The sequence below is a fragment of the Myotis myotis genome, unplaced genomic scaffold, assembly GCF_014108235.1.
Source record: "Myotis myotis isolate mMyoMyo1 unplaced genomic scaffold, mMyoMyo1.p scaffold_m19_p_10, whole genome shotgun sequence".
Classification (NCBI taxonomy): Eukaryota; Metazoa; Chordata; class Mammalia; order Chiroptera; family Vespertilionidae; genus Myotis; species Myotis myotis.
Window position 1 is genome coordinate 42,287,067 of NW_023416314.1, and position 15,580 is coordinate 42,302,646.

The 15,580-nt window shown below is 37.0% G+C and overlaps 2 protein-coding genes across 2 annotated transcripts; both read right to left on the reverse strand.

Moving 5' to 3' along the window:
• Positions 1 to 5,572: 5,572 nt before the first annotated feature.
• On the reverse strand, positions 5,573 to 6,517 carry LOC118662993 (olfactory receptor 52K2-like). Its single transcript, XM_036322206.1, has one exon. It carries the CDS (start codon positions 6,515 to 6,517, stop codon positions 5,573 to 5,575), a length of 945 nt encoding a protein of 314 aa, XP_036178099.1.
• Positions 6,518 to 14,362: 7,845 nt separating this feature from the next.
• On the reverse strand, positions 14,363 to 15,349 carry LOC118664316 (olfactory receptor 52K2-like). Its single transcript, XM_036324289.1, has one exon. The coding sequence runs from the start codon at positions 15,347 to 15,349 to the stop codon at positions 14,363 to 14,365; it is 987 nt and encodes a 328-aa protein (XP_036180182.1).
• Positions 15,350 to 15,580: the final 231 nt, after the last annotated feature.

A 15,580-nucleotide genomic window follows, 5' to 3' on the forward strand; every position in this document is an offset into this window, starting at 1 on the left:
AGGATGGTAAAGGAAAAACTCAAGAGCATCCTGATCTAACCTTACAAGTGGCTTGTTCCAAGTAGCAGGACTACACTGATTTACCTGTTAACACGAGGCAGTCCAGAGAAGTCTCTAACTTATCTTCAGAGGTACCACACCGTCAGCCTCTGCTGCATGTTCTCAGTCTATTTGCAGCACAGCTGAGTCTCAAGAATCCACAGTAACTTTAAATATTTATTCCTCATCTCTATGAAGCTCTTCCTCATACCAGGGTGCTACAGTCTCCTCACTACTGCCTCTCATTTCTTTGGCTCGTTGTTAATACATGAGTTGTTAATGCCTCCAGATTAATTGTGTTGTGTTGAATCAAAGCCAGGAACTCAGTTTTTGAATCATTACCTGCATGGAAGGCTCATGCAGGTTTTATAGTCCCACTGGGGGGAAGCCCCAGGGGCTCAAACTCTGAAACAGATGCTTCTTCACCTTCTGAGAAGTGTGATACCTGCGGGAGAACACATTTTCTCTATCCCATGACATCAGTTGGTTATGAAATTTGATGTGAGCGAGATTAAAGGAGATTTTTAAAGAAACAGGTTATTTACACAAGTGCCTCTGACCCCACTAGTTAGTTAAAATTAGTTCAATCAAACCTAGTTCAGTTAAAATGAAAGTTGTAGTCATATAGGGGACTTAGCTAAGAAGACAACACGAAAGAAAGTAGTAAACTAGATTCCTGTGATACTGTCAGACTTAACATGCATGGTTCTCTCTCTCTTTCTGTGTATAAAATAATCATGTGTATTCAGATATATGTAGTTCTATACACATATGTAAACACATCCATTCACACATATATGCATATAAATATATAAATATACACACATACGTACGCATAAAAATTATTGCACCTATACAAAGCATGGTGATATTATATATTATACACAAAATAGATATACACACCTATATGTATTTGTGTATGTGTGTGATTATAAAAATTTGATGTTCAGTAAATATTTATTTAATGCCTAATATGTACCTGAGTCTATGTTAAATGCTTTGGAAAATAGCCCCCAATTTGGTTACTGTCATAATCCATTTTAGTTAAGGGTCTTTGAGAAACTAATGATAATGGTCCATGAAAGGAGATAATTCTTTCATACCATAACCCTTGATTTCTGTAGTTTCTTGGTTTTACTCTCCTCCTGCATCTCTTACCCTCTGGTGACCAGAGGTCTTATAGATGCTTTCTGCTGCCCATGCATAATTGTCCCCTTTGAAGCCAGTGGCCTAAGCTCAGACTTAACCAAATTAATTTTGGTTTAGTATCAAGGCCCAGCACTTTCTTTTTTTTTTTTTTTAATATATTTTATTGATTTTTTACATAGAAGAAAGGAGAAGAATAGAGAGTTAGAAACATCAATGAGAGAGAGAAACATCGATCAGCTGCCCGCAATCAAGGTACATGCCCTTGGCCAGAATCGAACCTGGGACCCTTGAGTCCGCAGGCTGACACTCTATCCACTGAGCCAAACCGGTTTGGGCAGCACTTTCTTTTATTTCACAAAAATTCAGTCAAACTGAATCATACACTTAAATGTAAAATTCAAAACTAAGAAACAAAAATACAACATAGGAGAAAATGTAGATGACCTTGGGGTTAGCAATGATTTTTATTTATTTGTTTTAGAGAGAGAGGAGTGGAGATAATGAGAGGGGGAGAGAGAAACATTAATTTATTGTTCCACTTATTTTATGCACGCATGGGTTGTTTCCTTTATGTGCCCTGACTGGGGATCGAACCTGAAACCTTGGCTTATCCAGAGGATACTCTAGCCAACTGAGCCACCCAGCCAGGGTAGCAATAATTTTTTTGATACAACACCAAATGCATTACATAAGAAAAAAATAATGATAAGTTGGACTTCATTAACATCTGCTTTGTGAAAGAAACTATTGAAAGGACATGACTATTAGTCACATGCTGGGAGAAAATACAAGGACATATCTGATAAACAACTCACAGAAATATAAACATATTTTAAATACAAGAAAATAAAGAGCCCAATTTAACAAGCAAAAGATCTAAACAAACACCTCACCAAAGAAGATATACAGATTTCAAATAACATGTGAAAATATGCTCAGTACCATATTTTACTAGAGAATTGGAAATTAAAACAACAGTGAGATACCACAATACCTCTATCAGGATTATCCAAACAATGTCAACACCAAATACAGATGAGGGTGTGGAACAACAGGAAATCTCACTCATTGCTTGTGGGAATGCAGAATCATATAGCTACTTTGAAGGACAGTTTGGAAGTTTCTTACAAAACTAAACAAACTCTTACTTTACAACGCAGCAATCACACTCCTTGAGACTTACCCAAAGGTGTTAAAAACTAGTGCCCACACGAAAATCTGCACATGAATGTTTATAGCAGCTTTATTCATAATTACCAAAACTTGAAAGCAACCAAGGGGTTCTTCGATAAACTGCAGTATATCCAGATAATAAAATATTATTCAGCCCTAAAAATAAACGTGCTGTCAAGTAATGAAAAGATATAAAGGAATCTTAAATGCATATTATTAAAGAAAAGAAGCTAATCTGAAAAGACTACATACTGTTTGTTTCCAAGTTAGTGATATTCTGGAAAAGCCAAGCCCATGGAGACAGAAAAAGAAATCAGTGGTTTCAGGGCCTGGGGGGAGGAAATAATGAATAGCGGTAGCGCAGAAGATTTTTACTGCAATGAACCTCTTCTGTATGACACTCTGCATGTTATGATGTATTTGTCAAAACCCACAGAATGTACAATACCAAGAGTTAACCCTAAGGAAACTATGGACTTTGAGTGATATTGATGTGCCAACATAGATTAATTGATTGTAACAAATGTATCACCTTCCATTTCATGTGGGATGTTGATAGTAGGGGAGGCTGTGTCTGTGGGGTCAGAGAGTATATAGGAACTCTCTATCTCCTCAACTTTGCTATGAGCCTAAAACTGTTCAAAAAATAAAGTTTATGTAAGTAAATGATTACATACATATACACATACTTACATAGATAATTGAAAATTTTAGAGAATGAATGGAATGTTCAATAAAAGAGAATATGTTAAATAAGTTTTAATATATCTATATCATGTAATAGTTTTTTAAGGTGAATAAAGATTGGATATTGATATTGGAGTTATCCTTAACATTTTCAAAATTATAAAGTAAAATTTAAGTGTTGAGTACATAAGTTCATTTAAATATATATTTCCGTTTCTAAAAATTTCAAAACCACTTACATTTGCCTGATCCTAAGACTTTCTTTAAATACAAGTAAAGGAAGGATGAAAGGTATAAAAAGATAGACAACTTGGTCACACTGGTGAACTTGAGAGAGGTCTTTGATAGTATATAAGGAATGGAAGAAGCAAATAAAAGTTAGGTAAGTATCTAGTGTCAAAAAGTAAACATGAACTGTCCACATTATGGGCAATTATATAATTCATATATACTCAAACCATAGTTTCATAAAAAGAAGACTGCAAAATTCCCACTGTGATTTTGGTAAGTATATTCAATTTACATTAAATTTTTTTTTTCCTTTACCTTTTCAGTGCTGTTCAAATTTTACAAAAACAAAATAAAAACTCAACAGCATAATCAGAAAAAATTTATAGTCACTGTCATTATGAATAAATTGAGATGCTCTATATCATATAAAGCCAAGTTAATAACAGATGCTGCAGGAGGTGGGGAGCGAATTGGAGGAGGCGGTTATAAGATAAGTAAGTCCTAGGATATAATGTACAACATGAAGGCTATAGTTAACATTGCTGCATGGTATATTTGAAAGCTGTTATAAGAGTAGATCATAACAATAAATTGCTTCTCATCACAAGGAGAAATTACTTTTATTTTTTATTATTATCTATAGAGACTAAACCTTTTGTGGTGATCGTTTCACAATTATGTAAATCAAATTATCATGCTGTACACCTTAATTTACACAGTGATGTATGTGGATTATTTCTTAATATAACTGAAAAAAAATAACATGCTGCATTTGTCCTCAAAAGTAATCCTAGTTGTTCTTACAAAGTTTGGAAAAGAAAACTTATAATAGGTTTGTGTTCTGGTGATGGATGTAGTTAGTTCTGTTTTACAAAAGCATCTACTCCCCTGGAGGTCTAGGAGAGCTTTGACAACCCCCGGGGGCAGTTTGTCACTCTACTGCTTCTCAGGAGGGAGAATAAAGTTTTTCATATATTGTTCCTGTATGTGTTTCCTTATGAGCATTCTGAATTGGGAACTTTATCTTACAGTTATTTCAGTAGTAATTTTAGACTTAGAGAACAAAACTATGTTTGTGGTTTTATGTAAATATTTGGTATGTGAATTACACAATTTTAATAAAATCATAGCTTTCATTATATCTAATTTGAGCTTTCAACTTCGTGTTACAGAATGTTTCTTTAAAGATATTTCAGTGAAAAGCATTATAAAAATATACAGATTTGTATGTCAATTTATACTTCAGAAAGCCATGTATTTGTCATATTTATGTTTTAAAAAACTTCCTAATTGTCTGAATGACTAAATGGTATTTAAAATGTCTGGTACCTTTGTCCAAAATTTTATCTATTGGAAACTATCAGCCATCCATGTTAAGAGTTCATAAGAAAGTATTTTAAAATTTTATATTACTAAGGTGTCTGTGTGTACCATATTTCTAAATATTCAGTATTAAGGCTATACTTTTTAAAACCTTTAAAAAAAGTGACTTGATTGCAGAATATTCTTGTTGGATGGGAAAGTTTATGCAGATTTCCATCTGACCACTATAACTTCCATTTCTATTTCTTTTCTTTTGTTTTATATTTTTTCCAAACTAAGATTTATTAAGGTATATGCTATTATTAAAACAAAACATCTCCTAAAATCTTGCTGTGGCACATACTAAGTTATATAAAACCTCTACATTACTTAGAAAACTCAAAGACTTTGTTACAAGCTAAAGTATTTTTAAATACCAAAGAATATTTGATAAGCTGTCTCAATCATAGTCCCAATTTCTTTAAAATGAAAAGAGATTTAAAATTTTCAGATACATACTTTGCCCATGATTATTATTCTACTTTTAGTTCCTAGATCATTAACTGCTAAAGCAAGAAAAAATGCTGTCTCTCTATAAAATTTGTACTGACACCTATATATCAGTTACTCAAGGTCAATGTACATATTTTAGCTAATAAATAATAAAATGAGCAAGCACTTGCCATTAAAATTATATATATATACCTATTTATACATTTTGAACTTGATTCTAGGTTTCTAGGTACTGGGCAGACATGAATTAAGAAATGACCCTATACTGAATATAGACATGTCTCTCACAAAATAGCACACAATTGCCAGGGCTACTTTATTTCATATATTAACCATACTCTTTAAAATAAATATGACACAATTTTTACCTGGAAAGTTTGTCTTCTCAGATAATATAGATTTACTTGAATATAAACAAGACCATAGTTCCATGGTAACACCTGTCTTGCTGATTAATTTTTTAAAAAATCATACAAACTCAAACATACATATTTGTGAGTACTTTCAGAATACTTTGCCGGATAATTTTGGTTTTAACACCATAGATGATAGGGTTCATCATAGGAGGAATCAGAAGATAAATGTTGGCTATAAAGATGTGGATGTGTGGAGCTATGTTCTGACCAAACCTGTGGGTGATAAAGGAGAAAAAGGCAGGTGTGTAAAACACTAAGATGACCCAAACATGTGAGCCACATGTGCTCAAGGTCTTGAGTCTGGCCTCCTTTGATGGGAGACGAAACACAGCATGAAAAATGAGAATGTAAGAGCAGATTATCATTATGAAGTCCAGCCCACCAGTAAGGAAGGCAAGAATTAAGCCATATAATCTGTGGACCCTGGTATTAGCACAGGCCAGTTTGATCAGGGCCATAAATTCACAGTAGGTGTGGGCAATGATGTTGGTTTTGCAATAGGGAAGCCTCATCAGTAAGAAAGGATGTGGAGTCAGCAGGATAACGCCACGTAGGACAATGGCCAGACTCAAAGCCATGATCACTCCATGTGTCAGGATGGTGGAATGCCTCAGAGGGTTGCAGATGGCCACATATCGGTCAAAGGCCATAGCCAACAGGAATCCCGACTCCATGGTGGACAAAGAGTGGACGAAAAATATCTGGGTGAGGCAAGCTTTAAAGTTGATTTCTCTGTCATCGAACCAGAAGAGACTGAGAATCTTGGGAACCACCGTGGTGCAAAGCATCAGGTCATTCACAGAGAGCATGCAGAGGAAGAGATACATGGGTTCATGAAGACTGGGGTGTGTCTTGATGATGAATACAAGGACACAATTCCCCATCACAGCCAGCAGATAAACCAAGCAAAAAGGGATGGAGATCCAGACATGAGCAGCCTCCAGCCCTGGGATTCCAAGGAGGAGGAAAGTAGCTGGGTGGACATTGGTTCTATTTGGAAATAACATTTCAGAGTCGCTAAACCTGCTCTAGCCTAAGTGTTGTGAAATTATTTTCAGTAAATTGAGCAAAACATATATTCTCTGTTTATACCTAAAATATGTGATACCTATTCTGACAATCAGTGGTAGGAAATTTTGCACCTGTTTCAAGTATGTGGTGAAGAGATGTGGAATTAGCCAGTAATATTTGCTTTAAACTCAAAATCCAAAAGATAAAAGAAAGAGTAGACTCTGTCTTAAGGAAACGAAAGAACAGGTCATGTATCTCATTTCTGCTCCACTATATAAATACCACCTAATAAGTGCTGCAAATATAACATGTGCTTATTTAAATGACTTATAATTTTATTAAACATATAAATTAATAAGAACAAAAGAGGCTGATTTTCAAATGAGAATTAGAAAGTTATTACTCTGATTATGTCTCCAAAGCATATTTTCACCTATGAGGCCCATTTATTTAACTTCATTAGAAAATTATTTATATATAAGCCAATCATAATATAAAGCACATTCCTATTTTAGGTTAAAAACAATGTTATTAAACCTAGTATAAGTCAATTTATGTGAATATGATCAGATTGATAAGCAAAGACAAATTTGAATATATGGACCATTTAAAGAGAGTATGATTTTTAGTTTTACTTGATCTCTATGTTACTATCACGTTATAAAGTGTAAACTAAGCATCCAGCCATATTTCCTAGACACATCTCCATAGTGGTGTCCTACTGTGCACTATCTCAGTATGAATAATTTCATTCATCATTATTCTATGTCTTAAATATCTTTACATCTCCAAAATATTTTGTTCAGCTGTTTATACTAGTAAGTCCATAAAAAGTTACTGAATGACTGCCTTTCTTTTACCCACCATGTGTTGGATACCCTGTAAATGACTTTACAATGTAGCCACTAAAATATTCAAGGCTGGCACTGCAAGAGAAGTGTCTGAGCCTGCTTCAGCCCTATGGCTGGAGTCCATTTGTTGCTCATTATCTATGCTGCATAGAGTGTTAAATATTTTTAATTCCTCTCCTGTTTTTCTTTCCACTAGCAATGCTGCTGTCTCATGTAGTCCTGCTACCTCTTCATCTGGCTGGTCTTTTTGCCTGGGTTGCACTCTTCTCTCAGAAGGCTATAAGACAAATCAGCTGCCTCCCACTTCTTCCTCCAGTGCCTACGGTCTTTCAAGAGGGTAATACAAAATGAATGCCTCATGTGAATGGCTGTCAATGGTCATAAATGAGAGGACCTTTCTTTGTTCTGATTGGGCAGATGACATCCTTTGAGGGCTTTGCAGCCACCAGAGGACTAGCCTCAGGAACTAATAATTAAAAAGTCTCTGGGAAGGCATTAGGGTCATAATGGTGATTATTTACTTATACTTTGGTGAGAGTAAACATATACTGATTATATAGGCAAAAAGTTCTCTTTGCAGCATGAAACTGATTTAGCTTTCCATAGTCCCACATTTTTCAACAGTAGAATTATGAGTCAGTATGGTTTAGAGCAGTGATTTTTTAACATTTTTCATCTCATGACACACATAAACAAATGACAAAAACATATTTTTTGCTAACCTGATAAAAATAGGTATGATTGCGATTGATTTGCAAAAAATAAAAATAAAAATAATTACCTACCCTTTTGGATCCAAAGTGATTTAAAAAAAAAATCAGGTGTCTCTACTTATACATTGGGTTATCAGGTACCAAATATCAACAAATCAGACACAACCTTCTTCTGCGATGTGACCAATAAGAGACATCTCTATTTTATGACCTATGTATTTATGGTTCAAGACAGGGTATTCACACCAGAAGGCTATTGTTGTGTTGGCTCTTGTCATTTTTTATTTGACATTCTTAAGGAAAAGAGGTCAGTTCCCTGACTAAATAGTCAGGTATTGCATATTTTAAAAATTCTTGCAGCACACTGGTTGAAAATTGCTGGTTTAGAGCAATACTAATAAAATATTAACCGTGCAATATCTGCCTCAAAATCACCTGATTGATCATATTTCCCCCCAGATATTTTCTAAAATTTCATATCTCTAGATATTGTCTATTATATCAATTATCTTTTATTATTTTCTTATCTTTAAAAGGTGGATAATGATATCTACTTTTCAGGAGTAGATTATTGTGTAATTGCCTACTTGTACTTCTTAATCCCTTTGAAATAAGTGGGAAATTATCTACACAGACAGAGCTCACTGTGCCAAGTGTCCTAACAGACTTAGTCTGACCACACAAAAGGAGCAGAGACTCCATCACTGTTGCAGGTGTTAAGCCTGCTACCTGCTACCTACTTTTCTTCCTCCCCTGAGGAACAAACTGAGATTTGCATTTGATACTTCAAAGTATATAATGGGAAATTTTGGAATTTTATTTGAGAGTTAAATTTCTTTTTCTTTATCTTTTCTAAAAAATGAAAACTGTGCCCTGCCTGTGTGGCTCAGTAGTTGAGCACTGACCCATGAACCAAGAGGTCACTGGTTCCATTCCTGCTCAGGGCACATGCCCAGGTTGTGGGCTTGATCCTCAGTAGGGGGTGTGCAGGAGGCAGCCAATCGGTGTTGCTTCTCTCTCATAAAGGTTTCTATCTCCCTATCCATACCCCTTACTCTCTCTCTAAAAATCAATAAAAACATTCTAAAAAACTGAAACCTGCCCTTTTAACATCTACTTAAAGATATAATTAACAACATAAACTGATGAACAAAAGATAGATCTAGAGACATAGAATCATAGAACAGACTTGTCAAACCTCAGAGGGAAGGCAGGGGAGGGTGGGTGGGGGTAGGGGTCTTTGAGGGGGTAATACATCAACTTGTATGCATATAAGCATAACCAAAGGACACAGACAATAAGGTGGGGGTGGGATGAAGGCTGGGGCTGGGAGGCAGGGGCAGGCTGGGAGAGAACAATGGAGGAAAAGGGGACATATGTAATACTTTCAACAATCTCTATATATAAAGAGCCAGGGTCTGTAACATCCAAAATGACCAAAAGCTCAACCAAACACTGGAAGTTAGTTCTGCAGTACGTGCTGTGGGCGTCGCAGTGACCCAGCACTGATTGCCAAGGGGGCTGTGGATCAGGACCTGAGAGAGTCCCAAGGGGACAAGCAGTGTCTGATCCGCAGCCCCCATGGCAGTCAGTGCTGGGTCGCTGTGGTGGAAGTCAGCACTGATTGCTGCTGCTGTGGGTGCGGCTACCCAGCACTGATTGCTGAGGGGGCTGTGGATCAGGCCTGGAGAGAGGCCTGGAGAGAGAAGCAGGGTCTAATCTACAGCCTCCGTGGCAGCTGTTGATCAGCTCTTGCTTCTCTTTCTCTCTGGGCCTCACCAGCAGCCTTGCTGATCAGCCCCGCCTCTCTTATCAGCTCCAGAGATAGGCCCAGAAATAGGCCCAGAGGAGCTGACTGGCATAGAAACTGACCAATCAGAACTAAATCTGGGTGAAGTGCAAGGAGTTAATGGCTGCCTAGGAGGCAGAGCTTTTGACTCTGACTGGCATAGAAACTGACCAATCAGAACCTAATCTGAGTGAACTACAAAGGCAGAACCTAAGGTGGGGGCTGAGGAGGAGTTTTAAGGGCAACAGCTGTTTAGTGTAAGGAGTAAGAAAGCGGTTCAATTTTTTAATGATCGGTTTAGCACTATAGTGCATATGGCTGGCTATTAGTCCAGATATAAGATATGTGTTTTGTCTGCCAAGAGCATATCCTCCTGCTGAAAAGGCTCCCCCCCCCCCCCTTTTAAGCAATCCTATCCTATATAATCTATCTATACTAATAAAAGGGTAATATGCTAATTAGACCGGGTTGACTGGCTTTCTTCCGGATGTCCGACTTGGTTCTGGACAAAACCATGGTGATGGGGCCGAGGCAGAGGCAGTTGGGGGTGATCAGGCTGGCAGGGGAGGGAAGTTGGGGGCAAGATTAGGCTGGTAGGGGAAGGCAGTTAGGGGCGATAAGGCAGAGGGGTTAGGGCAGGGGTGGGCAAACTTTTTGACTCGAGGGCCACAATGGGTTCTTAAACTGGAACGGAGGGCCGGAACAAAAGCATGGATGGAGTGTTTGTGTGAACTAATATAAATTCAAAGTAAACATCATTACATAAAAGGGTATAGTCTTTTATTTCAATAGTTTTATTCATTTCAAATGGGCCGGATCCAGCCCGCGGGCCATAGTTTGCCCATGGCTGGGTTAGAGGCAATCAGGCAGGCAAGCAGAGGCAATTAGGTGCGAACAGGCAGGTAGGCAGGTGAGGGTTAGGAGCCAGTGGTCCCAGATTGCGAGAGGAATGTTCGGCCAGTTTAGGGCATCCCACAAGGGGTCCCCGATTGGAGAGTGTGCAGGCTGGGCTGAGGGACAACCCCTTCCCCAGCACGAATTTCATGCACTGGGCCTCTAGTAAAGAATAATAATTAAAAAAAAAAAAAAAGATATGCTGGCTTCCTTTTGGAGCCATACAGAAAAAGGTATATCTACTCCTTATCATGGTCCTTTAAATATGTGAAGACATCTATAAATGTCCTTAGGCTATGCTGTGTTTTTATTTTAAAGAGATGATGTGTATATCCCTAATCATCTCATTTTCCTTGATATTTTCCAATTTTTTCACATTCTTAAAAGAAGGGTGCTTTAGCAGAATGTGCTGGATCACAGACAGGGAAGCAATTTACATTCCTGTGATCCCTACTTGAGATATGTTGCTTCACAAAAATTGTAGAGACTTTCTCCAACATTTATTATCATATCAGAAGCCTTTGTGATATACCTATGGTAAATATTTCCAGCTGTCTTATCCTAGAACATAGTTGCTAAATGATTTCACCTTAATTATGAGAGGTAGGTATAAAACTGGTAAATATTAAACTGCTTTATGAGAGTGATTCTAAAAAGCCATAATGCTTTCAATAGGAAATACAGGTTATAATAATAGAGAAAAACATTGTCATTTACACCTGAGAGCTAATTTTTAATTGCATCTTGAATTTCATGGCCTATATACGGGAGAAAATAAAATCAAAACAAGAATTTGTCAGTAAACTGCAACTCAAAATAGGCATTGTTGTGTGCCTAGAAGATTCGTGGTGTAATTATTTGTAATCCATATTAGACTTAGACTAAAGGGGACCTTACACTTAATGCATACATGCAATTGCAGTTAAATTTCTTAACAGCGTCATTCCTGAGTCTAATCACAAATCAGGTATTAAGATCAGAACTATTTCTAAAATGATTTTTCTTAATTCCAGAAGCTATCCAATGAAGTCTTAATCCAAATACACACAGAAACGTCAAATGTCCAGTCACCCAGAGAACATGGCATTTCAACTACTTCAGCTAACTCCATGGGTTTTGTTTCTTTGTTTGTTTTGTTTGTTATTGAATGATTCAGACTCAGATTTGTAATTTAATGTTTTCATTGTATTATCATAAATTGCCACATGAACACACTTTTTTTAAAAAAAAGCTTAATTTCACAACATATTTGGCATTCTCTTACTAACTTTACTCTCCATTTTCAATCATAATAAAAACAATAAGAGTAGCCAATATTTATTATATGTTTACTATGAATCAGATATTATGATTAGTGCTATAATTGTATCAGTGGTTCCTAACAAAGTTGATGAACTTTAAGGAGCATTTTAGAAATTTCTTGGTGTGGTTTTGTCATTGTCACAATTTGGGAATCACTATTAAATTTAGTAAATGTAAACCAGAGAGAATCCTCATGCAATACATAATTCCTCCATACTTCCAACCCTCCACAAATGTTCTGTATCTGAGAGAAATTTCAGATACGCAACTGAACATTGTGTAGTTAAAAAATACTTTGTATATTATGCTAAGGGAAATAAGCCAGTCAGAGAAAGAGAAAAACCATGTGATTTCACTCATATATGGAATCTAATGAACAAACTGAACTAAGAAGCAAAATAGAGACAGATTCATAGATAGAGAGTGGGCTGACAGCTCTGAGAGATGGGCAGGCAGAGGGAATGGGGGGATTGAGGAACAAAAGGGGGAAAAAAAGAATAAAACCAGAGTGTAGAGATTGTGGTGGGGAGGGGAGTGGGTGAGGTGGAAGAGGGACTAAGGGGATAAATGGTGGTAGGAAGATAAAATAAATACTATAATGTTCTGAATGTATAATTTTACCGTGCTTTGTATTTATTATTCTGAATGTAGTTTTTTAAAAAAAAAACTTTGCTATACTAGTTACCATAAATTATCTTTTCATGGTTTTAAAATGAAAACATGAACTTGATATTCTAGAACAGTGGTTGGCAAACTGAGGCTCAGCAAACCGGGGCTCGTGAGCCACATGTGGCTCTTTGTCCCCTTGAGTGTGGCTCTTCCACAAAATACCGGCTCTTCCACAAAATACCGACTTCTGTGCATGGGCCACGAAGTTTCAATCGCACTGTATGTGCACGCCCGCACATGGTATTTTGTGGAAGAGCCACACTCAAGGGGCCAAAGAGCCGCATGTGGCTCGCCAGCCGCAGTTTGCCGACCACGGTTCTAGAAAATTAACTATCATATATATAAAGTGAATATTGTATATTGTTGTGTTAAGACTATGAATAACAAGTTTTTCAACATTTTTAAATAGAAAAAAATTCCATTTTTTTTTTTTAAAAAATGATATCACCAAATGCAATATTTCTCATGGCATTTGAGTAATCGATAAAATATACCAGGATTTACCAGAATTTATAACTTTCGCATTCACATTTTTCTATGCATAAGTACAAGGACCTACTTTATTATCTCATCAAGTGTTGTCATATATATATGTATATTGCTACTTTTACTTTTATATTATTACTAGAGGCCCAGTGCATGAGATTTGTGCACTTGGGGGTCCCTCAGACTGGCCTTAGCCCTCTAACAGTGGAGGAGCCCTCGGGGGATATCCAACTGATGGCTTAGGCCCGTTTCCTGTGGGGAGCTGGCCTGCTGTCAGTTGGACATCCTTAAAGCTGCTGCGGAGGCCAGAGAGGCTCCCTCCACTGCCTCTGAACTTGCAGGCCCACCATGAGCGCAGTTCAGGGCTTCTGACTGAGCTGTGTTTCCCCTGTGGGAACGCACTGACCACCAGGGGGCAGGTCCTGTGTCGAGCGTCAGCCCGTTGGTGGTCAGTGCGTGTCATAGTGACTGGTTGTTCCGCTGTTCGGTTGCTTTGCATATTAGCCTTTTATTATACAGGATTTGGGTATTTACTTTTTAAAAAAACTTACTATTTTTTATTTAGGAGGGTAAAATATATATTAGACAACTTTGTTGCATAAAGGGGTAATTATATTTTACTATGTTCAGAATTATTAATGTATATTATTTTATTTAAGACTCAAGTTCACAACCATGGATTATGGATTATTACCTTTGTATTATATATGTCCCTTAATCTAAATCTCACATCTCAAACTACATAAAGTTTTCAAAGAATTTTTTAACAGAAAAATTTCATAACCCCAAGTTAGGCAATGTCTTAGATATAACACAAAAAGCATGATCCATAAAAGAAAATTAGATAAATTAGACTTCATTAAAATTAAAATTATTTCAATATAAAATTATTCATGGCTTAATAAATCCCAAAGACTATACTAAATACAAGGTTAGGGAAGATAAATAATACTAATAATTAAAAGTTTTGCTCTAATTTTTTCTACTTCTTCTGTATCTTCTATAATTGCTACTGCTCACTGAAGTCAATATACTTGCCAATCTTTAGTATCCAATATTAATCCAAAATTTAGATGAAAATTTTCTACTTCAGGGCAATGCTGATTCATTTTCAACATTTCCTGTTTAATAAAACTCTCATCTTTGTTGGTAATTTGGGGAATGACAAACCTTGCAAAGTAAAACACTTTTGACTGCTAACAATTTAAAGAATCCCTCCCTGATTCTTTTGGTTTTAACACCATAAATAATAGGATTCATCATAGGTGGAACGAGAAGGTATATATTGGCTATAAAAATGTGGATATGTGGAGCAATGTGGTGACCAAATCTATGAGTGAGAAAAGAGAAAAAGGCTGGTGTGTAAAACACCAAGATGACCCATACATGGGAGACACAGGTACTTAAGGTCTTCAGGCGGGCAGCTTTGGATGGAAGATTAAAGACAGTGAAGAGAATAAGGACATAGGAACAGATGATCAATATGAAATCCAATCCCCCTGTCAGGAATGCCACAATTAGGCTGTAGGCTCTCCGAATCTTGGTTTCAGTGCAAACCAGCTTTATCAGGGCCATAAACTCACAATAAGTATGGGAGATGACATTAGTTTTGCAGTAGGAAAGCCACCTCAGTAGGAAGGGGTGTGGACTGAGGAGGACAGCGCCTCTGAAGACAATGAACATACCCAAGCCTACAATCACTGTAGGTGTTAAGACAGTGGAATGTTTTAGTGCGTGGCAGATGGCTACATATCGGTCAAAAGCCATGGCCAAGATAAATCCAGATTCCATAGTAGACAGAGAATGGATAAGATACATTTGTGTGAGGCAGGCTTCAAAGTAGATCTCTCTGTCATTGAACCAGAAGAGACTCAGTATCTTGGGAAGTGTAGAAGAAGTAAGCATCAGATCAGCCACTGAGAGCATGCATAGAAAGAAGTACATAGGTTCATGCAGTTTGTGGTCTGTCTTGACAATTAATAAAAGGGCAATGTTTCCCATCAGTGACAGTAGGTAGACCAGGCAGAAAGGAATGGAAATCCATTTGTGGGCAGCCTCCAATCCTGGAATTCCAAGCAGTAGGAAGATGGTTGGTTGAAGACTGGTCCTGTTATAACCTGCCATTATCCAAACAACGGATATTCCATGATCCTGTCCAAATTAAACATCACAAAGACCAACTTTTTTATTGTTATGGCTGGGGAGAGATCTTAACATCCAATAACATGCAACTGGCTATTGAATTAATTTCTTCAGCAATAAATTGTCTCAATGCATCAATACACAGGGCTCTGATTTGGGGGTAAGAAAAGTAGTAGAAAGGAATTCTCTATTCCTCTTTTCTCCTCCTTCTCT